This window comes from Rhinichthys klamathensis, unplaced genomic scaffold (assembly GCF_029890125.1).
Source record: "Rhinichthys klamathensis goyatoka isolate OS25496 unplaced genomic scaffold, OSU_Roscu_1.1 h1tg000165l_1, whole genome shotgun sequence".
Classification (NCBI taxonomy): Eukaryota; Metazoa; Chordata; class Actinopteri; order Cypriniformes; family Leuciscidae; genus Rhinichthys; species Rhinichthys klamathensis.
Genome location: NW_026606697.1, coordinates 3,501,550 through 3,528,891, shown reverse-complemented (window position 1 = coordinate 3,528,891; position 27,342 = coordinate 3,501,550). Strand labels below are relative to the sequence as shown.

General features: G+C 38.3%; 1 protein-coding gene across 1 annotated transcript; it reads left to right on the top strand.

Moving 5' to 3' along the window:
- Positions 1-417: 417 nt before the first annotated feature.
- peli3 (pellino E3 ubiquitin protein ligase family member 3) lies at positions 418-26,342 on the top strand. The gene is made up of 7 exons (XM_056259254.1): positions 418-741; positions 9,995-10,188; positions 14,274-14,403; positions 17,525-17,626; positions 18,755-18,976; positions 22,526-22,714; positions 25,546-26,342. The coding sequence occupies exons 2-7, from the start codon at positions 10,016-10,018 to the stop codon at positions 26,164-26,166; spliced, it is 1,437 nt and encodes a 478-aa protein (XP_056115229.1). The 5' UTR covers positions 418-741; positions 9,995-10,015; the 3' UTR covers positions 26,167-26,342.
- Positions 26,343-27,342: the final 1,000 nt, after the last annotated feature.

The window sequence follows — 27,342 nt, the reverse complement described above, 5'->3', positions numbered from 1 at the left end:
GCACTGTCACTAGCACTGCATATATTACAGGTGTAAAGGACTGTTCCACAGGTGTAGGGATACACCGTGTATCCCTAAATGTGGAGAATGCGGAGGATTCCACGAGCTGTCAGATCCCTCGCTCGAGCGTCACTGAGCGCGTATTACTATTAACAGCAGTGCTGTGTGGCGGTGCCAACCCCACGAACGCCATCCTGAGGTGAAATCACGAAGCCTACGCTTAACTCATGAATATTAATTACGCCGAGTAATCTTCTAATGGCGAAGCCTGATTTTAGAATATGAATTAGCCTCTGCTGACGTCGCGCTTTAACAGTCCACTGGCGAGGGTTCTGCTCGTGAATATTAATAAGCCTCCTACCGTATTAGGATTCGTTAATTCACTTCCGGGGGCGGGGCTTAAGCGTGTCGTGGCACCCGAGGCGCATGATGTGGGCGAGGGCAAAACCCTTCCTCGGATTTCTCTACCGACAGAGAGAACTGCGAGGAAGAGATGAGATGGGCGTGACAACGGAGTGTCTGGACTAGACTGAAAACACTCTTCTCCTGGATTAAGATCCGCGCTGGTTTCCGTGCAACTGATGACAACGGAGTGTGGCAATGCAAACCACACGACGTGATGCGCGTGCCATCCAGTTTAACACCGCGAGTGATGAATTAACAGCACGACGCCCAGTTTTACGGCCACACGGGGATTGACAAGCCAAGGATATTCAAGGCAGGGGTCTATAACATCATCAGGTGCGTATTCGGATAGTTTTTCCCCCCTTGTTCTGGCACCAAAATATTTTCCTCTTTTTATTCGATCACTTAAATAGTCCTCTCGTTCAGTGTCCATGTCTAGATGCGTGCGTTCTTCTGTAGTTGGTTATTATTTTATTTCTAAGCAATAATTATTTTTTATTTAAAGTGTTTTATTTAAATTATACGAATTATAATGAAACTGTACTATTTATAATGAATGAAATCAATAATGTATTTATTTTCTGCGGAATCCCTTGTGTACTTCCCGGGCCTCATATAGGCAGCTGTGAAATGGCTCAGTATAAAAAGAGCATCTCAGTTCTAGTGGGATACAATTGGCTTGTAGTGATGATTCTGATGAATAACAAATAGGTCTAGTAGGCTAATATGTAACATGCATTTTTTTAAAACAGTCTTTACTCACGGATTAAAAATTAAAATGGGAGTAATGCAAGTGTGACACTTACATCAAGGTGACACCTTATAAATTAATCATTATTAAAAAAAAAGTATTGCCAGACCTTCACATTTCATCTATAGTAGGCTAAACGTCTCGCGTGCGTGCGTGCGTGCGTGCGTGTGTGTTTCCCGGGGTGAATCAGTAGGCCTAAGATTAGGCTACGTCGTGAAATTCGAATTAGACATCGAACTATAATTCGGATTTTAGAATTCGAATCTTTGGATTCAGAGACGCAATCCGCTGCAATCTGTCGTGTGAGAGCACGGGCTGGTCCACGGGTCACGCTGTCTCGAGTAAATGAGCAGAATACGAGCAATGCAATTACATAATCCTGCTTATAGTTTCTGATGTCTCACTATTGCTTTTTCTATTGTTTTGTTTGTCATTCAAATAAGTTGTAAGAAAGATAGCTCAGCAATTGTTTAACTAAAATTAACAAACCATCCAATTAATTAATTATAACAAATATTATAATAAAAAAAATACATTCTCAATTTTTAATGTTCACTCAACATTCTGTGATTGAATTTAACCACATTGTTGTGCAATTTAGATTTTTTTTTCATTATCTGTCCTATAAATGTAAGAGATTATTGTACAGATAATGAAAAATGAGGGGCCTGTTGTAAATCTTTGCACAAGTAACATCACAGAATGTTGAGTGAACATTAAAAAGAAATAATGTATTTGTTTTTAAATCATTGTTATAATTAATTAATTGGATGGTTTTGTTCATTTTAGTTAATAAATTGCTGGGCTAGCTATTGTTTACAACTTTGAATGACCAATAAAACAGTAGAAAAAGCATTAAATAGATAGACATTCCGATAAGCACAGCATAAATGAATCTTTCAAATAATAAACGATCAATATTTGTCTCATAAACCTTCAGGTAAGCTACAGTAATTTGTTCATGTTCAGATCAAAATACATGCTTAATCAATCTGATCTCATAAACCTTTCCCATTTACTTATTGTCTGACACAACATATTGAACATTCATTTAATAAAAAGATGCTTTGATTTAGATGTCTCCTTCATTCTCTGATGTTTATGGATGGGGAGTAGCCACATCCAAAACCAAAAATAAGTCTTAATAATAATTTAGATTTCCAGCCAACATCTTTAAAACAATATAGGCCTACTGCACATTTACTAGAAAAGGATAATGAGTTTCCAGTGAAATCTAGAAACAATATCTTGTTATTTTGAATGTCAAGTACCGGTAGATCTGTTTTGTTTTAAGGAAAACGAGACAAACATGATGATGATTAAGAAAACGATTTTGTTTTTCCCATTGTCAGCCACGTCTGAGAGGAGACATTTCTCAATTATCATTAGTTTGAAAGGGATGAGTGCTCATTTAACCGAATTGAACATCATTTTTAAATCTAGTTATTTCTTAATACTTCTTAATGTCTGAAAATCCCCATCAATCCCTCAGACTCTTTGTATGGATTTTTAGAAAGTGATGTTATGAGGTTGGGAAAGTGCAACGAAGTTTGCTTGTGTTGTTGAGGTGTGGGAAAATTATTACATGTCTGTTTAGTGTGCGCCTCAGTAATGCTTTTTTAATATTATCAGTTTGAAGTTGAAATATTCCTTTTCATTCATCTGTAGTGATTGTTTATGACTTCCCAGATTGTCTTTATGCGCTTCATAGTAATGCCCCTTGGAATTGAGAATTGGAATTGTTGGAAAAAAAACATCATTATTATTCATTTGAATCATTAACGAACGTCTTTGCAATGTCACATAGGTGACCCATATACGATTTTGCTGACGTGCGCCTGTGAATGCTGATGTGCTGTTAGAACAGGAAGGGTGTAAATGATAGAGCTTCTGCGGAGGTCCCTGCTCTGAAGGTCACTATCATGTTTCACAATCACGGGGAGACGATGCCAACGTGTTCTCGCTCTTTCTCTCGTTCCCTCCCTTCGGTGGCTGCAGCTCTTTCAACCGCTCGTCCAGACAGGAGCAGCGGGGTCAGACAGCACTGTAGGACACTCACTCCATCATGAGTCGCACACACACACACACCTGCTGCAGACCACAGCTATGACATCCATTCAACAAGCTGCTGCGGAGTCGGAGATAAGGACATTATATAGTGTAGTGTGCAACACTGTTATATAGATGGTGTTTTCGCATTAATTATGCAATATGCACCACTGTTGTAATGGTGCAGACTGCAGTCCATTCAGCTCATCACCAGAACAAATAAATGGTGTTATTCTGTTAAAAGACAACGCAAAAGACAACATGGTGCTAATGTAGGACATAGTGTACTGTGCATACAAGAGATTTCTATCTTCATCACAGTATTGCAAATATTTATTTAGCCTAACGATTTATAAGAAAAGCCCTCAAAGATAGAATATACATAACTTTTTTGTCTGATTTGTTTATCTTGGAAAATGAATTGCGAAAGAGAACGTCACAAGACACAAATATTAAAATTAAAAGGTACACTAGCATGCAAAAGTTTGGGGTCAGTTATTTCGAGCAGTTACGGTTTCCACAAAAAAAAATATTAAAGTGCCCATATTATGCTTTTTCAGCTATTACCTTTCATGCAATGTGTAATATAAAGCAAAAGGTCTGCAAAGTTTTAAAGATCAAATTGCATAAGTTATTGTCTCACAAAAAAAATGCCGAAATGAGTAATTGGTTTTTCATTAGTAATTCCAGTGTTTCTTTCGTAACTTACATACATAACGATGTAACACATTTGCATAATGCTCACCTATGCTCTTCACTGGCGGCTCGTGGACAACATCTACTCGACCTCAAACACTGTAGCTGGTTCGTGTTGTGTACATGTCGAGAAGATGCTGTTTTCTGCTCTCCAAAAGCAAATTCTCTTTGTAAAGTATTATAAAGGATAAGGATGTGAAGAGTCAGTGGTTAAAATGACCACAGTGATACAACACCAGTATAATCTTCTGACGATTTTAACGATCGAAATGGGATTTACAAAATGCTTATCCAATAAAGATGGGACATAACCCACTTTATTTGGACCAACTTGCTCCTCAGAATCCCAGCAACCTGTAATTATGATCAATTATTGATGTGTGTAATTTCTACCGGTTGTTCAAAACACGTAGTTTTGTGTTTTATATTGTGAAGGTCTCCAGCTAACCGGCTAACTCACGTTATTACGGTCTTACTGAAACACTTCTGTGGGCCACTATTACCTAAAACTGTCTATTTATGCAAATTTTCCATTGTTGTAACTGTAATGATAAAGGATGGAGCAAGATTTGATGGGCTAACGTATGGTTATTGATACAGTTAATACAGTTCCCACATGTGCAGCGCAATAAATTAAAAATATATACATCGGTTTATTGATGGAATTAATCTGGAATTACTGAATTACAGGAATTACTGATGGTGAGGAATGACAGCTGCAACATCTTATAATGTACCTCATACTGAGTAGCGTATCACTGAGAAAGGTCCTGCTCGAGTCGTCCTTGCGATGGAGGTTCGGGTTTAATAAATAGTTCTTCCAATCGGACTCGCGCTCGGATTGATATGGTAAAACCGACGCCATCGTTACTGTCTTTACAGTGTGTGCAATCTCTGAGGATTTAGAAAGTCTCCGGAACCGAAGTTCAGTGACGGTAGTGGGCGTTTAGTTTCTGACACACGCTGTAAGCGGTTGACCAATCAACAACCTGTAAACCTGTTGTAGGAGATCTCCAAAACAAAATTAGGAACCTTTAAATTAGCATAATAGGGGCACTTTAAGCAGCACTGTTTAACTGTTTTCAACAATAATACCAAATGTTAATTGAGCAACAAATTAGTGTTATGGGTAGTCAGGCGAGGGAGAGGAGATTTGCATCTAAATGCAGCGAAATGACTAACAAAACAAAGAAGAAAATCAACAGCTAATAAACAACAGCTTTACAACACACAAAGACAAGAACTGACAAAACTGAACTGAAAACACAGGTTTAAGTACATTGGGAAGGTGAGGGATTTGTCCTCTCCATTTAATCCATCCAAGTTATGCACACACATTAGGAGAAGTGTTTCATGAGAAACAAAATAGCAGAGGAAACCAAGGGAACAAAGAACACAGGAACTAGCTAAACACAAGAACAGAAACCGAGAACTAAACCTGACCATTGGCATTTGATTTCTGAAGGATCATGTGACACTGAAGACGGGAGTAATGATGCTGAAAATTCAGCTTTGTCATAATAGGCATATATATATATATATACACAAAAAATGATTCCTATTATGACAAAGCTGAATTTTCAGCCTCATTACTCCCATCTTCAGTGTCACATGATCCTTCAGAAATCAAATGCCAATGGTCAGGTTTAGTTCTCGGTTTCTGTTCTTGTGTTTAGCTAGTTCCTGTATATATATATATATATATATATATATATATAATTATATGTATATATATATATATATATATAATTATATATATATATATATATATATATAGGCTATATATTAAAATAAAAACAGTTGTTTTAAATTGTAATAATAATTCATAATATTATTGTTTCACTATATTTTTTTAGCATTAGAGACTTAGGGTACATTTACACGACTACAATGTACTAAAAACTTTGCGTTTTTTTGCTTTTAGAGAGGACAGTGTTGTCAAAACGACCCCCGGTCACACGAATGATGATAACCATATGTTTTTCAATAACTTGCTCTTTGAATCCCGTTTTCAAAAGTTTGCGTTTTCAGGCAACCAAGATGCCATTGTTGTGTAAATGAACGTCCAAAACACATAAAAAGTGTTTAGTTGAAATAGGTGTCGTTGTAAATGCCCCCTTATTTCAAAAACATTTAAAAATCATACTGACCCAAGACCTTTGAATGGTAGTGTATATATATACAATATAACAGGCTTACAGGGTTACAGTGATGGACAGTCACTCAGCAGACATTTTAAACAATATCTAATAGCTATTATAACTATAAACCTCAAGTAAGGGTTAACGTACAGCGAGTCATTATTACAAAATAAAACCGTGACAGGGTAATCGGGACGTACCATCTTGAATTTATTTTGCAATAATGACATACTGATTGTACATACTTTACCTAAAAAATGTTTTATGTGGGGACATCTAAATTTGAAGATTTTATTTAAGTCAAAAATATTATTTAGCATCACTAAACCACCTAAATAAATTAGATTACACCAATAAAACTAAAGGGTTAGATCAGGTAGAAGTAGTAACAATGGTAGGTTTCCACTTTTTACTACTTTTTACTACAATTAAATAAACAATATTACTCTTATTATGTGTAGAACAAAGAGACCACTGAGAGATTTCAAACCTGTGGAAATTGCTTGTTATACAAATATATTTGACCATAAATTGGTGCAATTCAGAAGCAAGTACTCCAGAGAGCTGTGCAATCATAAACAATAAAAGACCATTGTAGACACATATATCATTGTATCATTGGATTTATGAGATGCCAACTGACTCCTTCACTTTACAATAGAATCTCAAATGTGTAAAAGCATAACAGAAATACTATTGTTTGCAGACAGAACAACAATGCAGACAGAAATTTTTGCAGCCCTACAAGTATTCAAGATGTGTCCATTCCACAAAAAAAGCTGCGAAATAGCTAATGATCTGCTGAAAAGCAGATATAGATTTTGAAGAATTGAGTTTGGCAAGTCCGGACTCGAGTAAGCCTCATAAGTTATTCGTGAGATCATTTCCTTGCGCGTGTATATTTAGAACTCACTTCATCTGGCTCCTGATATAGATGGATGAGGCAGACTCGCTCTCTGTCTACCCCGCTCACACTCATACACACGGTCTCACACACCACACTCGCTCACCCCGCTGCAGAGGATTGTGGGAATAAGGAGAGAAGGTGATGGGAGATGATACAGTAAGACATAAAATCAGACCGAATGGAGGATGTGGTGATCTGAGAAGGGTAGATGAAGGGAATAAAGAAGGTGAAGTACCTGCACTATGGGACTTGAGCCTTTTAATAAAGGCACTAGAAGTAAATGAATTATTAATAAGCGGCATAATAATGTGTAGAGAACAGTTAGAGCTCAGAGACGGTGCTTGTCATTTTATTACCGCCATGCACTATACGCTAAAGTTGTTGTGTCTGGAAAGATCTCATTCCATAATGGCGCGTCTTCACCTGCATTCCTGTTGATCTTCTTCCCTATATCTCTCTCGTTCCCTCTTTCCTCCCCTAGGTTGCGGGCTGATTAGAAATTGCGTGGCACAGAACAGGCAATCCATCACCCTGCCAAACCTAAGCACACACACACACACACACATGCGCAATCTCTTCGTAACAGTGCTTGTTCATCTCTAGTAATCTTCTGTTATCTACAATCTGCTGTTTTGTAAGCACTATATATGTAGTACACCTTCTCCTCTCCCCTTCATCACCTGCACCACCATGCTTTTTCTATTTTTGTCCTCTCTCAATTTCCCTCCCTCTCCTTGCTCGCCCCCTCATCCTCCAAGTCCACCTCTCACCATTGCACACCCACAGTCATGCAGTGCCATAATAGCGCAGAGATTGGCTCATCTGTGCTGTCCGTCATCTCTAAACCAGTGTGATTCCTGTGAAGGCGAGGTTCAGATTCATTTGCTGCATAAGGGAGCCTGGAAGAAGGAAATGGACATATAACCAGTTGCTGTAAATGTTTGTGCACTGCAAAGGTTTTACATAATTGTTTTATATTGTTAATTTACTTCAACTCTACACAAACAGTTCTGCTAAAAAACAAAACAAAACTGCACCGCAAGATGCTTATAATTAAAAAAATGAATAAGAGTGAACATACAATTGCATTGTTTTTTTTTATTTTATTTAGTGCTACAGTGAGGAAGCTTCTTATTAGACATTTTCCAGACAAAAGTAATTGAAATTAGACTGTAGATCCTTATCCTCAACAGGGTCAAGTTCAACTGATATTTATGTTTTTATGAATCATTTTCTTAGGGTACGTTTACACGACATCTATATGCTTAAAATGGAGAAGTTTTTCCTTTGAGTTTTCCGTGTATTGACGAAAATAACTAAAAACTGTATTCTGCCGCCAGGCCGTTAGATGGCGATTAAACACTATAGACTGAACATGTAATACGTATGTGCATGACGTCATCCCCGTTTTCAAAAGTTTGCGTTTTCAGGCATCCACTACGCCGTTCTCATGTAAACAAACAGACAAAACGCATACAATTTTTAAGTTTTTACTTGACTTGGTGTCGTGTAAACAGCCCCGTAGACAAGCGAATCTACTGAAGGCTACGTAATAGCTAGGTAGTTTATTCATTCACAAAACGTGCACATTCAAAATGAATCTTATGCTTAATATGATGAAAATGGCTTTGTTAATGTTTCACCTCAACACATTGACAGTTACGAATTAAATTGCACGATTCACAGAAATGATATTTTTTCAATTCAAAATAGCGAAATAAGACAAACGTTAATTAGTTTGCATCCCTGATTATTTCTGTTGGTTGTTTAACATTTCTATTGTAAAACAGCTGTCAAATATTAATTGTTTAGTTAAGCTACGTCTTATCTCACACTTTTTGACCGTTAACTGAAGTGTGGCACTGGATATCGATACAATGGGGAAAAACCGCCATATAGATATTTTTTATATTATCTCATAATTTATTATGCTGCTGTCACTTTAAGAGCTGATGCACGGATCCATTATACTGTTACACATACTTTTTGTTTCATTCACTTGAAACATAATTGAATGGTTTACATGAATACTGGTCAAGACCAGCATATTGACATTATTTTGTGTGTATTTGACTGTTTAAGCAAAATAAGCAGCGAAAAATAACTAAATTTTGTACTGAGAGGCGGCTTTATATGTGCGAACTTTGGGTGTGAGCACAAAATCTGCGGGAATGTGTAAAATTATGTGTGCACAATACATTCAATCCCACATCAAAAATTAAAGCCCTGTAAACCAACTATATTCATCCAGAACAAATGAAATGAGTGAGAGAGGAGAGGCGGTTTGTGTGTCAAATCGCTGTCGGAGAGATGAGAGAATTATTATTATTATTATTTTTTGACAGTAGTCTTTTTCCCTGAACATAGCACATACCAAACCGTACCGAAACTGAGATACTGTGATAAAAACGGGAACGTGAGTAATTTGAACAGTTACACCCCTTATTGGGCAGACAGACTGAGAAACACGGCAACAGACAGATAGATAGATAAATAAATATATATATATATCAATGTTTTCCCCCAAATAACACACATTAGGCACTTAAAGTAATGACCACACCAATTTATCTAACAGTCAGTATCGAACCATTGAAATGCCACTGCTATGACTGTGTTTCCAAGTCTGTATGAAAAACAACAATAAAGTCCTTTGCGCTGGAGCACTGTGTGTTTGCAGAGAGGTTGTTACTCTCCTGGGATTGGTTAAATCTCCTGTTCCCGACAGGTTGTCAATTGATGGTTGGCTGCTCGTTGACTTCAAAACACTGCAGAGACAGCCACACTATCTCAGGCTGTTCTCACAGGATCAGCCGTTACATAAATACATAACAGCTGATCCATGATACGCCTGTTATTGTTCGTTACAGGTGAAGTAGCTGGTGTGGAGGAAGGGTTGGGAGGCAGATAATAATAATCATGCCGTTTTTCCATTTCCTCTCCCTATTGCGCTTATTAGATAAAGTTGTCATTTCACTGTGAGAAAACAAGAAAATGTGAACAATAATCTCAGTCTCGCATTCTTCCCTTCGCTGTCTCTCATAGCTGCGAGTTGTTCTTGTGGATATGGTTTTGGAAGGGAGCTCCGAAGCTCTTTGCCCTCCTCCGTCCCTGGAGCTGCGCCCATCATGCAACAAGAACCAGCCGTCTCCTCCTCTGGGATCAGGATCTCAGTCCCATGATGCTCTCTGCCCTGAGGACAAGGAGCCCATCAAGTACGGGGAGCTGATAGTGCTGGGGTAAGACAAAGTCCACAGCAACCCCTGAGGGATTTATAGTAATATTAAAAGGATGAAATTAATTAAGCTATCTATATATCTATATATAAAAGAAGTCTCTTGTGCTCACCAAGGGTGCATTTATTTGATAAAAAAAAATGATATTATGAAATATTAGTACAATTTAAAATAACTGTTTTCTATTTGAATATATTTTTAAAACGTTATTTATTCCTGTGATGCAAAGCTGAATTTTCAGCATCATTACTCCAGTTTAAATGTGTCACATGATCCTTCAGAAATCATTCTAATATGCTGATTTGCTGCTCTAAGTAAATGGGGTCCAATGTAGCAAAGTATCTTCTCAACAAAAAAAAAAGAAAGTCATAAAGACATGATGTCATTTACCACAGAAAATTTCAAATTTCAACTTAAAAAGCAAACATTGTAGTAGCCAATACCATAAGGCAGGAGGTAAAGTCTAATAATAAATAAATAAATATTAAAATTCACATAGAGCCACGACACCTAAACATCGTCCATGTTAACTAACTTGAGTGATAGAATTGACTACTAACCTTGTAAGTTATATCCATTATTACATCATGATCATGTAAAGCTGGTAAACCCTGTAACTTTGATGATATGCGGAAGGATAACGGAAAAGTTGGTGAAGTTAAATCACCTAAAACAAAGACAATGTTTTAGACAAGTCAAGTAATACATTTTTATCAATTTTCAATTCGTTGCATTAACAAAACAAAAAAAAACATGACATTAGTGCTTTAAAACTCTCTGTACTCTCTTGCCTTAGATTTCCATTGTTAGTGCATTAAAATGGTAATTAATCAAAATGATTAATATTATACCAAACAGTTTGTTGAGTCCAGAACATGCATTGTTGCAAATAAAAGGACACCATAAAATGATTCCAAAGAGATTAAGTATTTAATGGATTGTGTCTGAACATAGTTGGTTCTGATTAAATAAAACCGTTGACATCAGCAACATCATTCAGGTTTTAACTGTACCCACACGAGTTAGAACTGTACAATACTGTCTCAGATTCCTGAAATCCATTTATCAAAATTACAGCTGCTCCACTCAGCCAGCGTTTTGCTGAATGCAGGAGTTCAGTGGGAGTTCAAGGGTAAAATTACCCTCAAATAAATATGACTTCAATTAACATCTTTTCTCACGGATGAACGAACACCACGTCATCCGGGCCAATTGGTTCCCCTGGTGTACCTGCAGCCGGTTTCCCTGCCTTATCTTTAGATTTCAGCTGCGGATGCAAAACACTTCATTTGACTGCCAACAAAGATGTCATTCAAATCACACAGCCATGGAGCGGAGCAGTGAATGTTTTCAGTGCCAGGAAGGGGAAGAAGTTTAACCCCTGAGCTACAAGAAGTGGGAAAGAGAAAGCACATAGTGATGCTTGTATTCCCTGCAAACGTGTTCATCTGTTTTGAATCTATATTCAAATATGTCAGGGAAATAAAATCTTCAGTAAAATTTGACAAAAATGTTTGTTGACAGACTATCATAATATTCAGAAATGTTTCTTGAGCGGCAAATCAGCACATTAGAATGATTTCTGAAGGATCATGTGACACTGAAGACTGGAGTAATGATCAGCTTTGCCTCACAGGAATAAATGACATTTTAAAATATATTCAAATAGAAAATAAAAGATACAAATCTTACCTACCCCAAACATTTGATCTGTAAGGGTAAATGAGGTTAATCAGCTACAGTAAAGTAAACCCAAAACAAACATAATATGATTATTTACATTTGCAAAGACAATTAAAGGTGACATAATTTACATAAATTAAAGACAATTTTGAGGTGAACTCAAAAGTAAAATTAGTCTATCACAGCTTGACATGTTTTTGTTATTTTTGCACATTATCAACAATTTTAAAATGATGTTTTTGCAGGCTAAGATTAACTAAACTGGCCTGCATTTCTCAAAAGCAATCGTGAGCCTAAGTTGATCGTAGAACAATTGCCACCAATGGTCTCCATGAACTAGGGGTGGGGGAAAAAATCGATTCTTAGATGCATCGCGAATCGCGATGCGGACGTGGACGATTCTGAATCGATTTACAAATATCAAAAATCGATTTTCAAAAAAAAATTTGTTTTATATATATATATATATATATATATTTATAATAACGTAATATTGACGGAACGCAAAAGACGGAATCCTAAAGCGCGGAAGTGCAGTGCCCGGACCATCTGTGGGCGTGCACATAACAGAGACGCGATGGCTGAGCGCGAAATCCAAAGACCCTCCTCGTTAAAAGCAGACGTGGAAATATTTTGGCTTCTATGAAGTTGAAGGGGGAAAGGAGCTGGACAAGAGCCACACTGTTTGTAAGCTTTGTAAAATAAAACTAAAATATCTCGGAAACACGACAAATATGAGAAGCCATATGGCACGTTTCCACCCAGAGGAGGAAAAACACTCGGCTGTACCGGTCGTTGTTATATTATTAATTTACTACAAGTATGCTGCTAGTTCAGGCACACATTTATTTTCCTGTTGGTTCTTTGTAATGTTAATAAAATATATTGTACGTTAATTCTTTATGGGTCATTACTTGGTACTTTTAAACCAAAGTATTTTTACTAGTCACACAATCACACAAAAAAAAGATTCAGATAATCGATAATCGCTTTAGCATCGAATCGCAGCCCTCTGAATCGGAATCGAATCGTGAGGTGCCTAGCGATTCCCACCCCTACTATGAACAATTTAGGCTTATGATGCTTTTGGGAAACTCAGCCTTGGGCAAATTAGCGTGAGAACGCAATTCCAGAAAAGCTAAAAGCGCCGACGGGAGTGGAAAATTAAAGAACACAGACGCAGCCGGATCATTTCCATAATGACCAACCCGATCTACCAAGAGCAGTGCAAATTAGTGTCTGGTTTAAGACAATGCTTTTTTGGGCAGTAAATAATGGCACAAATACCAGTAAATGGACTAGTGCAAACCTTAGTGAATCACCTTGAGTGATTCATTTAAATACTCTCCTCCCATAAATGTTACGTCTGAAAGGGAAACTCCTACTAATGCATATGCAATAACGTCAGCCACAAAAATAACCCTGTCCACGCCTTTTCAGCGCTCATTTTTCACTGCGTGCCTTACTGTCTTTAGTAACTCCTGACAGTATTTTTTTAACGGCAATAGAGGGTTTGCGCTGGTGCAAGCTGTTAGTAAAATTTTGGCCGATAACCCTTTGTATTTGAAAGCCGATGTATTGGTGAAAAATCTAAATCCAATTAAATAAAAAAAATTGACAGCCTGATTAATTTTTTTTTATAATTCTTACCATTAAAAACCATGACCCATGCACACAATTATAATGTTCTCATTATAATTTTATGTAGCCTATATGACAGACTTAACCTTATTTTCCTTTTTGAAGTGATTTCAATCATATTTCAAGCAATTCAAAACCATCATGGCGAACGGTGCACATCTAAAGTTTCTCAGCTGAAGGAAATAATCCATTATTTATCGGCTTTAATATATCGGCCAAATTTTCTTACCGGCCCGATAACGGTAACATATATCAGCGAATACCAATATGGTGGCCAATATGTCACAAGATACAACAGCTGAAACAAAAAAACTGTAAAAATTAACACTGCCTCCCAGTGAGATGAAAGGAGATATAGAGAGCTCATTTAAGTGTCTGGACTATTGATCGTTGTCTAGATGAATTATAAGATGGCTTCGCCTCCTCATTGACAGACTCTCAAAGGCCTGCATCAGCCATTTTGTGGACGGATCATGACTCCTGTCATAGTATCGACGGAGAGATAGATTAATGCCACTTAATTATTTTTAAGTACACGCCAATGCTCTTAAGTGAAAAGAAGTCATTCATGCCTAGTTTTTTTTTTTTTTTTGCCATCCCCAAGACAATAGTCTGTCCTCAATCTGTCAGCTCTATCAAAATCAGACAGCGGGCGAGGTGCTGCTTCTAAATTAAGCATCAGATGTGTTTTCATTAATTCATTCTATATTGTTCAAAGCATTTGCAAAGCTTAGATTGTACTATTGTGGATTTGCTACCCGCAGGCATAATGGTTCGCTAGCTAGCGGGGATAAGGGCCGCAGGAGGAGTCGGCTGGCCCTTTACAAACGGCCCAAAGCCAATGGCGTCAAACCTGATGTCATCCACAATGTCTCCACACCTCTGGTGTCCAAGGTAAAAGCTTTTGCATAAATTCCTTGCTATTTCTATGCCTGGTTTAAAAATATAAAAGTGTTTAAAGTTAAATAAGTGCCCCTATTATGCTATTTTACAGGTTCCTCATTTTGTTTTGAAGGTCTCATACAATAGGTTTACATGCATTCAATGTCAAAAACACTTTAATTTTCTCATAATATACACTGCACATCACCTCCTTTCTCACAGTGTCTGAAACGATTCAATCAAGGATTCAGTCTCTCTAAACTCCTCCTTTCTAAGACTACTCTGCTCTGATTGGTCAGATGGCCCAGTCTGTTGTGATTGGTCCACTCTGCTCTGATTGGTCAGAAGGCCCAGTCTGTTGTGATTGGTCTACTCTGCTCTGATTGGTCAGATGGTCCAGTCTGTTGTAGGGGTGTAACGGTACATGTATTCGTATTGAACCGTTTCGGTTCGAGGCTTCCGGTTCGGTACGCATACAAACCGAACGATTCCCTGGACCATTTTTCCTGCCGACAAAATTCGCGCTGGCGCGATCACCACAACGTTGCGCAACATCAAATGGCAAGCGTAATGAAACCGGAACGAAACTGCGCTATTGTGCTTCACGGACCGTTTATCAGTTCGGAGCAGAGCAGCAACATCTGTGCAGCGTGAGCCGATCTCGATCAAGCGACACTGTTACAACTGTTACAACACAGCGCCAAGAGATCCAATAAAGAAAACATTTGAGTTCGCCACTGAAATAATAACATCGCTGCGAGATCTAGTGAGAAGCATTCAAATTTCTCCGTTATTAACCGTAGATCTCTATTAGATCAAACAGCGCTGACGTGGACACCAGGAGAAACATTGTGCCGTGAATGAACTAGTAATACTTTACGTCCACAGACCAGCAACATTCACCATGGATTTAATATAGTAGGCTAACACTAACTGTAACCAGTTTGGCTGGAATAGTGAAATGCTTTCAAGTATCAAGTATTCAACACATCTTTTTCCAGCACTTCAAAACTCAAATATTATATAAATAAATAGCCTATTGAAGAGTTCAGATGCAAAAGCCTCTATAAGTGCCATTTGAAATTTTCTTCTAGAAATTAGAATGATCATTTTTATGAAGCTTGTACATTTAAGTTCAGTAATTTCACTCAAAAGACAATTAATAGGCAATCTTCATTGCCATTTGAGTGAAATTACTGAACTTAAATATACAAGCTTGATAAAAATGATCATTCTAAGAAAATTTCAAATGGCTTTTGCATCTGAACTCTTCATATATTTAAATGTTATTTTTAATGTGATGACCAAAACATTATTTGTTCATCCTTCAAAGATGACACCCATTTATAAACCTGAAAGTTTCAAGATGTAGGAAAACTCACTTATTTAAAAAATATTTTTTCTTTTAACAAATAGGAAATTTCTCTGGCATTTCTTACTTTTTGGCTGTATCGAAAACGTACCGAACCGTGACTTTAAAACCGAGGTACGTACCGAACCGTGATTTTTGTGTACCGTTACACCCCTAGTCTGTTGTGATTGGCCTACTCTGCTCTGATTGGTCAGATGGTCCAGTCTGTTGTGATTGGTGTACTCTGCTCTGATTGGTCAGACGGCTCAGTCTGTTGTGATTGGTCTACTCTGCTCTGATTGGTCAGATGGCCCAGTCTGTTGTGATTGGTCTACTCTGCTCTGATTGGTCAGACGGCTCAGTCTGTTGTGATTGGTCTACTCTGCTCTGATTGGTCAGACGGCTCAGTTTGTTGTGATTGGTCTACTCTGCTCTGATTGGTCAGACGGCCCAGTCTGTTGTGATTGGTCTACTCTGCTCTGATTGGTCAGACGGCCCAGTCTGTTGTGATTGGTGTACTCTGCTCTGATTGGTCAGACGGCTCAGTCTGTTGTGATTGGTCTACTCTGCTCTGATTGGTCAGATGGCCCAGTCTGTTGTGATTGGTCTACTCTGCTCTGATTGGTCAGACGGCTCAGTCTGTTGTGATTGGTCTACTCTGCTCTGATTGGTCAGACGGCTCAGTCTGTTGTGATTGGTCTACTCTGCTCTGATTGGTCAGACGGCTGAGTCTGTTGTGATTGGTCTACTCTGCTCTGATTGGTCAGATGGTCCAGTCTGTTGTGAGTGGTCTACTCTGCTCTGATTGGTCAGACGGCTCAGTCTGTTGTGATTGGTCTATTCTGCTCTGATTGGTCAGACGGCTTAGTCTGTTGTGATTGGTCTACCTCTTACAGGGCGTGTCGAAAACGAAACGTCTATTAGCATATCTGAATTACAGCTTCAGAGGCTTCCGCAGTACTTAATCCACAATGATACGAACAGTAAGAATGGCGTCAAATTTACCGGTTCAATTCGAACCCAAGTCCGCATCCTTTTGAAGTTCATGGGGTATTTGCTTTCACAGTGCAGAAAACAGTGTCTTCTCGACAGGTTGACAACATGAACCACACTCTTCCAGGCCTCATCAGCTACAACTTCAGTGTTTGAGGGTCAAAGTAGACGTTGCACAAGGCACTCAATGCAGACCATAGACTGGCATTATGCAAATTTGTTACAAACCTACGTAGGTTCGTACAGGAAGTAAGACTGGAATTACTGACGAGTTGTTTCAGGAGAAAATAACTCCATTTATACTTTGATATTTAAAACTTCGCAGACCTTTTACATTCACAAACAGCGATATTACACACTGCATAAAAGGTAATATCCGAAAAAGCATAATAGGGGAACTTTACTGTCTTAATACTGACACTTGATAGGACAAAATACTATATCTCACAGAAAAAACTTTGGATGCCATTTTTTATGTCTTCCAAAAGATGTGAAATCTGTTCCAGCATAAGTGTCCTCTTGACCCACCCACTAAATTCTGTAAGAGTTATTGCATAACATTGCAACCAACCAAGTGTTTTGCCAATCTATTGCATAAGGTTAGGGAACCTGAAAGTACCTTATGTTCCTCTGACTTGTTAAAGGATGCATAATGCAACAAAGGCCATTAGTCAAAGAGTTGTTTGTTTGTGTGTGTGTGTGTGTGTGTGTGTGTGTGTGTGTGTGTGTGTGTGTGTGTGTGTGTGTGTGTGTGTGTGTGTGTGTGTGTGTGTGTGTGTGTGTTTGCAGGCCCTAAGCAACAAAAGCCAACACAGCATCTCCTACACATTGTCCCGGAGTCATTCTGTTATAGTGGAATATACACATGACCCCAACACCGACATGTTTCAGGTGAGCAGAAGAGAATTCTTTCATTAAATATGTCTACAAATACATTTAAACTAATTGAATACTGTCTTACTATATTTGTGGCCTCAATGATGTACAGTGTCTTTGTTTTTTCAACAAATGTTCACCCAAAAATGAACATGTTGGCATCATTTATTCACCCTCATGTCATTCCAAATCTGAATAACTTCCTTTCTTCCTTTCTTTGAGACACAGAAAAGAAGCCAAAAATCAAGCTGATAATAATAAACCTGATAATATATAACTGATACAGTAATAACAATATGTAAATATTTTAATTCTACATTTAAAAAAAAAAAAAAAAATTAAGACCAAAAAATAAAATCAATATTCATTCAGGCATTATAGCCTTACAGTATGAAAGATGGATGTTCATTTGAAATTTGCTGAAGATTATGTTTAACACTGTTATTAAATAATTATCAATAATACAAATTAAATGTAAGTAAGCATTAAGGTGTCAGAAATCAAAGTGTAAAAATAGGAGGAAATGAGCATGCACAATTAATATCCAATATTGATTGATTGCAATAACTTTACAGTAAGGCCCTGTTAGTTAACACTGGTTAATGCATTAACTAACAATATAAGCAACACATTTGTTACAGTGTTTATTATTCTTTGTTAATGTTAGTTAATGTTAGCTCAGGTCCATTAAATACTTCTAATTTAAACAATGCATTAGTAAATAATTAACATTACCTAAGATACTCACCGAGGCTGCATTTATTTGATCAAAAATACAGTAGAAACTGTAATATTGTGAAATTATATTTACATATTTAAATATGTTCAGATGTAATTTATTACTGTGATGGCAACAAAAAATGTTTCTGAATAATATCTCTCAAAACAACAAATCTTTGGAACCGAGTGTGACGTGTTAAATTACAGTGAAGCTTTCAAGCTTCAAAAATAACACCGAAGCACCAAAAACACATCATAAAAGTAGTTATTTAAATTGCACGGAAAAGAGAAACCAGAACATTATGAAACATTTTTTGTTTGTTTGTGTTGTTTACAAAGGAAAGAAAGTCAAAAACATAAGGCTGAGTAAATAATGAGACGAATCCTTTTATATCTCACTTACTCTCGTCAATGTTTCTTTAGATCGGCCGTTCCACAGAGAGCATGATAGACTTCGTGGTGACAGACACAGCAGGCAGTGGCACTGGAGGACAAGGGCAGGGGGGCGCAAACGGAGAGGGAGGACAGTCGGCCCAGAGCACCATCTCCCGCTACGCTTGCCGCATCATGTGTGAGCGTAGTGCTCCGTACACAGCACGAATATATGCAGCGGGCTTTGACTCTTCCAAAAACATCTTCCTTGGGGTGAGTCATAACACGGCCTACTGAGTCATAACCACGATTTCTAATGCATGAATCTTTGCCAAAGTATAGAAGACAACTCGGCTCAATATGATTATTTACACTGATGTCAAAGAAAGTCACACAGACGAAGAGGACACATTATTTTCCTACTGTTTTGCATGTTGAAGTCTGTTTGTGTTGCCTTAAAGGGATAGTTCACCCAAAAATGAAAATTCTGTCATCATTTACTCACCATCATGTCGTTCCGAACCCGTAAGGCTTTCTTTCATCTTCGGAAATGATGAGTAAATGATGACAGAATTTTCATTTTTGGGTGAACTATCCCTTTAATAGGCAATGAGAATTAGGGTGTGTTCACACTTGGCAGGTTTGGTTAGATTAAAACGAACTCTGGTGCGATTGCTCTTTTAGTGCGGTTCATTTGAATGTGTGAACGCTGCCATCCGAGCCCTGGTGTGCACCAAACAAGCGGATCGAGTTGAGACCCACGGAACCAAAGACATCTAAACGAACCAAAAACAGGATGTGATGTCACAAGATGTGACCTTAAAAGTGACAGAATGCAAAAGCATACATGGACTGTGTCCGAAACAGGTGGTTGCCAGTCAGAAGAAAATAGCACACCTCTCCTCTACAAGCATCATTGCTGTCCATAGTTCAAACAGTGTTTGATGGGTTACTTAGTGCAAAGGGTTTGTTTAAACAGGTTTGTTGTCTTAGCAAACACCGCTAATTACATTCTGTAGGTCTATATTTACAACATTAATAGATGCATTTACATCACAGACATCAGTGTAAACATTCTCAGTGTAGCTTATTGTTTATTGAGAAGCAACCAGTGAAAGCAGATAAAACCATCCATCATTCATGTCCTCTCAACCGTAGATATATTATACATTAGCGGTGTGAGAAACTAGATTGAGTTCATGAGAACGAGACAAGATTTTTACACAGTGTTTTTAAGAAATCCTCGATTACTAAATACATAGAAAATAGTCTGCAGGTGCATTTGAAATGTTTTAACTAATCATCTTGTAATGAATGTCATTTCAGTTCTGCTTTCTGAGTATGAATTATCATATGCAGTCAAAGACAACAATACTCAAGCACTGTAAAAGGTTTTGCCACAAACTCGACAGACTGTCTCCTGTATGATTTCACACGAGTCTCTTCAGACTTAGAACTGTACATGATTTATGAGCTTCTAAAACTTTTGACCTCCTACCTAACTGAACTCCTTTCCACAAATTAGGGGCTTTCGCACAGGAGGAACATTTTCATAGTTCCGAGAACTATAGGTGGAAGTTCACGGTTTTGGGTGTGTTCGCACCGCAGGAACTAGGAACTAAAATTTTTTGTTCTAGGAACTCCTTTTGGGGGAACTAATTTAGCTCATACTTCAGAGTCGGGTCTAAACCAGCACTATAGGAACTACCAGTGACATTAGTGTACGCTGATTGGCCGAACACACGCGGAACACCAGCACCCGCCATTTAAAAAAAAGATGTGTAAACACACAGATTATAGCCTATATATTTACTCCAGAAACTAACTCTACGAACATGTAAAACAGTGATAGATGGGCCTCTTAACCTTTACGCTGAGGAGAAAATCCAACGCAACTTTGAGGAGACCAAAAAGGGAGACACTGGACATCAACCACACGGCATACGCTTATAACTTTTCATTACTGTCTACTTTCTATGTATAACAGTTCTATCTAATAACGTAATAGACAGAACTGTTAGACAGATCGTAAACGAGTGAACATGGAGGATGCGAGCACTGTGAGCTCAGGCTTTGCTATTATCAGCGCCGTCAGAATAAAGGTCCATCGCGCTGTCAAAATAAAAGTCACAACAACAATTGCGGCTTACACGTTACTTCATAGTTCCTACTGGCGGTGCGAATGCAACCAAAAAAAATTTTCCTAGGGGAACCATTAGTTCTCGGAGAACCACCCTAGTGGTTAGTTCCTAGAACTATCCGGTGCGAAAGCCCCTATTGATCATAGAAATAAATAACAGTCTTAAGTGCAAACAATAAGTGCAACCACAATCAAAGTACTCTCTCAATATTCAAAGTGCAAAATCTGCAAATAGAGACCAAATTTTTCTTCAAGCATGATACAAAGCTAAGAGATGGTTACGACTACACCGCCCAGCCTAAGATAGCTTTCATATTGGGAGATATTTCTCTTTTTAAGTCATTAGAGGATATTTATATGGGCCTCTCTACGCAAGCCATCCGCCATATTGGAACAGTCAAAGCCAGTCGATGAACATTCGAGAGCAAAAATGACCATAGTATAAAAACCTGTAATATTAAGTTAATACATATAAAAACACAAACCAACACATTCTCACCATCTTATTTCTTTGAGAGTTTAAATCACGGCGGTTTCACCCGCAGAAGATGCCCAATAATGTGCCATCATTGATTCTTGCTGTTAGTGACGACACGTTGACCGTTCCAAGATGGCGATGTGCCGACGTGTCTGGAGCGGTCGAATGCGGGATCTACATGCTCACAACCACCAGGAATTGAAACACTAGAACATGCAGATACAAAAAAATGTGCTGAATTCTGAAGAGACGTATCATTTATAACAAACAGCAGGCACATTATGGAGGTTTACACTTCCCGCTGTCACAGACGGAGATGCTTAAGATCAAAATGACTCATTTCCCACCAGGCCACATCGCTACTCACATTTCATGCGCTTAATTAAATGATCGGCAAGTTTATGTGACTCAAAGCGACAGTTCACCCAAAAATTAAAATTCTGCCATTACCTAATCATCCCCATGTCAATCCAGATCTGTATGACTTCTGCAGAACACGAAACAAGATATTTTGAAGAATGTTGCTCGTACAATTAAAGTCAATGGGGTCCAAGATAACACTGAACCCCATTGACTTTCATCGTATAGACAAGAAAAATGACACGAGGTTGTAGGAAGTAAGAATATCTTGCATTAATCCATTAGTATTTGTATGCTTTCATTCCAGGCCTTTTCAAATTGTGACCTTAATATTTCCTTTGACCTTGATTTAAGGCCAATTCAATAGTGAAGATCTACGCTTCTCTTTTACTCTGAGAAAATACACGGACACCTCGAGGACGGTAATGGTCCAGTTGACGGCAGTGATGCATGACATATCAACACACGGCTTCGGCCTCACACAAATGTCCTTGACAGGCTCTCTGCCCACTGCTGTTCTGCGGAGGTGGAAAGAGAACGAGAGAGAAAGAATGGATACTGTATTCCAGTCGGGTATAAATATTTTAGACTCCCACTTTATAATGCAACTCCAAGTAGTAGGTGTGTTGTGTAATAGCCAGCGGCTATAAACGGAAAGCCTACAGTGTCTGTCTGTGCAGTATAATCCTCTAAGCTTGGTTAATAGTCAGTGATTTATTATATAACACACGACTTATATTACAAACAGAACCGTTATTAATCTGACAGTAAGACACGACACGATTTGAGTTCATCTTGATACTCTAGAGATTAGTGAAATCCTCTTGATGTGCTTGATTTCCAGGAGCGAGCTGCTAAATGGAGGACCTCAGATGGTTTGATGGATGGACTAACAACCAATGGGGTGCTGGTAATGCACCCGGCAGGGGAGTTCGTATCCGAGCCCGCTCCAGGGGTGTGGAGGGAAATCTCAGTGTGTGGGAATGTGTTCGCCCTTCGAGAGACACGGTCCGCCCAGCAGAGAGGAAAACTGGTGAGAATTTGCTAATATCAGTAATGTATCGGCAGTAAAAAAGTTTAAAAGGTACACTGCGGAACATCTGCGGTTGAAGGTTTGAGGTCAGTAAGATTTCTTTTGAAAGGAATTAATACTTGTATTCATCAAGGATGCATTAAATTGATCAAAAGTGACTTTTGTAAGACACTTTCGAATTCTATATCAAATAAATGCTGTTCTTTTGAACTAAGTATGAATTAAAGAATCCTGATTTTTTTTTTTTAACAAGGATTCCACAAAAACATGAAGCAGCATAACTGTTTTCAACATTGATAACTGTAATAAATGTTTCTTGAGCAGCAAATCATATTAGAATGATTTCTGAAGGATCATGTGACACTGAAGACTGGAGTAATGATGCTGAAAATTCAGCTTTTTTGATTTTTAAGATATATTAAATTGTAAATAAATTGTAATTATTTATATTTCACAATATTACTGTTTTTACTGTATTTTGATCAAATAAGTGCAGCCTTGGTGAGCAGTAGAGACTTTCAAAAACCGTAAAAAAAACCCAAACTTTTGAACAGTACTGTATATAAAACAATGACAAAATTTTTAGGGTGGCATTTCAACTATCCACTATGGCCGATACACTTTCAAACGTGAAGGCTTTTTAAACGTTGCTTAATCCAAGGTTAAAGAGGCCAAGAAAGGGAATTCTTGACCAAGTTTGCTCGTCATTTTAATTCTAGTTTCTTACAGACACATTTGAATAGCACTTCTTCAGCATCCTGTTTGCTACATCAGACTCAGGAATTCAGTTTGTATTTTATTCTCAGTTTCTATGATTTCTGAATGTCTGAGCAAGCAAGTAACCAGAACTGTTTTTCTTTAACTGAAACGAAGCAAACACGAAAGGATGTAAGAATACAATCAAATCGAACATGACAACTCTGAATAAGGCAAGAACAGTTTTGAGTCAAGATTTATTAATTTCTAACAAAAAATTAAACCAATTTATCTTTAAGTTTACATAAATCATTTTTTTTTTACATTAAACGTGCACTATGTAACTTTTGGCCCGCTTGTGGTAAAAAAAGAAAACTGCATGCATTTTGCAGAAGAACATTGTTTTGGTTGTGCTTTGCATGACTGTGTGGATGAAAATGGCTATCCACTGCTCACAAAACATTCACTACTATAAGAGATATGACCAGTTTAGATGGAAAGGATCTCAAGCTGACTAGCTGAAGACGTTAGCTTTACCCATTAGACACAGTACAGCACTACAACAACCTAAATGAAATGACCCTGCTTTACAATGAACTCTGTTAGAGAGCGACATATGGCAGTTTATCTGTTCAATAAAATACCTTTCTCACCTGAGTAATAAACACACCATCTCCACATCGCTTTTACAACATTTCAAATCCCTGTTTCTCGCCATCTCCAAAAAGCTTAGCCAATGTTGATTCTTGTTTTATTACGAGCTCTGTCGTAATACTAAACTTTAAAAAGCTTAGTGTCTGAAGTAGCATGGCTCTATCATCTGTTAAATGGCACAAATGAGTTGGATATTATGGCACATTAGCTGCCAGTTTCAGGCTCAAAAGTCAAGTCAAGTCAAGTCAAGGTTTATTTATATAGCACAAGTTTAACACAACCGTAGTTGATCCAAAGTGCTTTACAGTATAATAAAAATAAAATAGAAAAAGAAAAAGAGAAAAGAAAAAGTAGTAAACAAAAGGCAAAAAATAGATAAAATGAAGGATCAAACCATTCAGTTTATACAAACAGCACATACATAACGTAGAACACCAAATTATTTAAAATTTACTCAAATGCGAGAGAGTAAAAATGGGTCTTTAAGCTGGATTTAAAAGCAACCAGAGATGGAGAGGTCCTAATAGTTAAAGGTAAATTGTTCCAGAGCTTTGGGGCAACTACAGAGAAAGCTCGGTCACCTTTTGATTTACACCGAGAGCGTGGGACAGATAAGAGTGACTGATCACAAGATCTTAGTGACCTAGAGGCTGTGTATGGCCTAATAAGATCACAAATATAATCTGGTGCCGAACTATGTAGGGCCTTGTATGCAAAAATAAGGATCTTAAAATCGACTCTAAATTTTATTGGTAGCCAATGCAATGAGGCAAGAACAGGGGAGATGTGATCCCTTTTCCTAGCTCCTGTCAACAATCTGGCTGCTGAATTTTGAACCATTTGTAACCGAGACAGTGTAGTTTGAGGTAGGCCAATATACAGAGAATTGCAGTAGTCCAATCGAGAGGAAATTAGCGCATGAATCACAATTTCAAGGTCTTTACTAGATAGAAAGTTTTTCACTTTTGCTATAGATCGTAGTTGAAAAAAGCTACTCTTTACAACTGCATTTACGTGCTTATCAAATTGGAGAAGAGGGTCAAAAAAAGACTCCAAGATTTTTTGCATGATTGTGTAAGTTATTACTTAAAGGACCTAACTGTGTTTTAATGGAGTTGTTGGTAGCAGCAGGACCCAGTAAAAGCACTTCGGTTTTATTTTCATTCAGTTGCAGTGAGTTATTTGTCATCCAGGTCTTGACTTCGTTAAGGCATGTAAAGAGGTTGTCTAATGAAAAGTCATTTCCTGATTTGATTGGGAGATATAATTGGAGGTCGTCGGCGTAACAGTGATAATTTATGTTATATTTTTTGAATATTGAGCCTAAAGGTAACATGTAGAGGGAAAACAAAAGGGGTCAGGTCACCCAAATATGTACATTCTGTCATCCTTTGTCATTCCAAACCTGATTTTTTCTTTCTTTCTGTGGAACACAAAGCATGTCCTGAGTGAATATATATGTGTGTGTGTTTACCTCACAGGTAGAGAACGAGTCAAACATGCTGCAGGATGGTTCTCTCATCGATCTCTGCGGGGCCACTCTGCTTTGGCGGACCCCTAGCGGTCTTCGTCACACCCCGACTCTCAAACAGCTGGAGTCTCTACGTCAGGAACTAAACGCAGCCCGTCCCCAGTGCCCCGTGGGCTTCAACACGCTCGCCTTCCCCAGCCTGGCACAGCGCGCCACCATCGACAAGAAACAGCCCTGGGTCTATATGAACTGCGGACACGTGCACGGATACCACAACTGGGGCTTTCGTAAGGAGAAAGCGGGATCCTCCGCGGTGGCATTAACCGGAGGAGGAGGAGGCACGGCTCCGGCTACGACCGGAGATCGCGAGTGTCCCATGTGCAGAGGGGTTGGTCCCTACGTGCCCCTCTGGCTCGGGTGCGAGGGGGGCCTGTACCTGGATGCAGGGCCCCCGACACATGCGTTCTGCCCCTGCGGTCACGTGTGCTCGGAAAAGACGGTGCAAGGCTGGAGTCAGATCCCACTGCCGCACGGAACGCATGCCTTCCACGCTGCTTGTCCTTTCTGTGGAACGTGGCTGACCGGGGAACAGGGCCACATCAAACTCATCTTCCAAGGGCCCGTCGACTGAGAGGAGCAGTGAGATGTCGAGACTGAATCACAGAAACTGAGAGTTTGGACTGTGGAGGGTGGACACAAAAGGAAGAGCTTGTGAAAAAGGCAAGGATGACAAAAAGGGAATATACTTTGTTATGCGATGGAGAATGTGTAAATAAAAGTGATGAAATAAAAGTTGAAAACATGGAATCATTGTGTGTAAGAAGAAGTGAATGGAAATACATATGCATACATTTGCATATGTAAAATCTTCTTGGATGGCCTTCAATTATATAATGTGTCATATGTTGACAACGCAACTGCAGTCAGCATTCAGCAACTGGGTTAAACACATCTGGGTCACGTTTCACCCCCTAAATCACGAAGAAAGAAGTATTATAGGACCATTAAGACTTTGCATTGTGGCATTTGAGAAATTGAAAATAGAAAAAGCACATTTCCCATTTCCCAAGTAATTTTTAATGAAATATGATCTGTCCCTGCACTGAAAGTCCAGGTAACCAAAAATTAAAAGATCCAAAAAATGTCATAAAGACATCATAAAACAAATCTGTATGAACCAAGCAGTTTAATCTAAGTCTTGTGAAAAGATACGGTTGCTTTATATGATGAACAGATTTATTTTAGGCTTTTATTTACATATAAAAAATAAAAATAAACTTATTTTTTTGAAATATATTAATTTGTGTTTCAAAGATGAACCAAAGTCTAATGGGCTTGGTACAACCTGAGAGTAAATGACATTTGTGGGTGAACTATCCCTTTAAGAGTCCTAAAAATAGCTTATGCTTATTTCTTTCTTCTATGGGGTGAAATCTGACCCAGACAAGCTTTTGATAGTGAAATTCACATAATCAGCAATTCAAGATTTTGTGCTAGAGAGAAAGCGAGAAAAAATAAAGAGGAAAAAGACAAAGCTATCAACCAGCTCTCAGCCAGAAAACAAGTTTAAATTTAGCATCCATGTGTGTGTGTGTGAGAACTATACAGGAATGCTCAGATCTCTACATTTTTCAGGGTCTCACTTAGGGATTCTGATGAGCTGGCACAATGAGAAATTAGGGAGAGGGATGCTGCATTCGCTCTTACCCTCTCTCTCTCTCTCAGGGGAGTCTGAGCAGAGCGGTACAATCCTGCATACTGACTGCAGCTACTCTAACTGCCTATAAATAACTCAAGGTCATTTGCT

What these genes read in the sequence shown, in the direction of transcription:
- peli3 (XM_056259254.1), top strand. Translation starts at nt 10,016, where the DNA reads ATGGTTTTGGAAGGGAGCTCCGAAGCTCTTTGCCCTCCTCCGTCCCTG. An exon ending in GGGGAGCTGATAGTGCTGGG is followed by an intron (nt 10,189 to 14,273) that starts GTAAGACAAAGT and finishes TGCTACCCGCAG; the next exon opens with GCATAATGGTTCGCTAGCTA. An exon ending in CCACACCTCTGGTGTCCAAG is followed by an intron (nt 14,404 to 17,524) that starts GTAAAAGCTTTT and finishes GTGTGTTTGCAG; the next exon opens with GCCCTAAGCAACAAAAGCCA.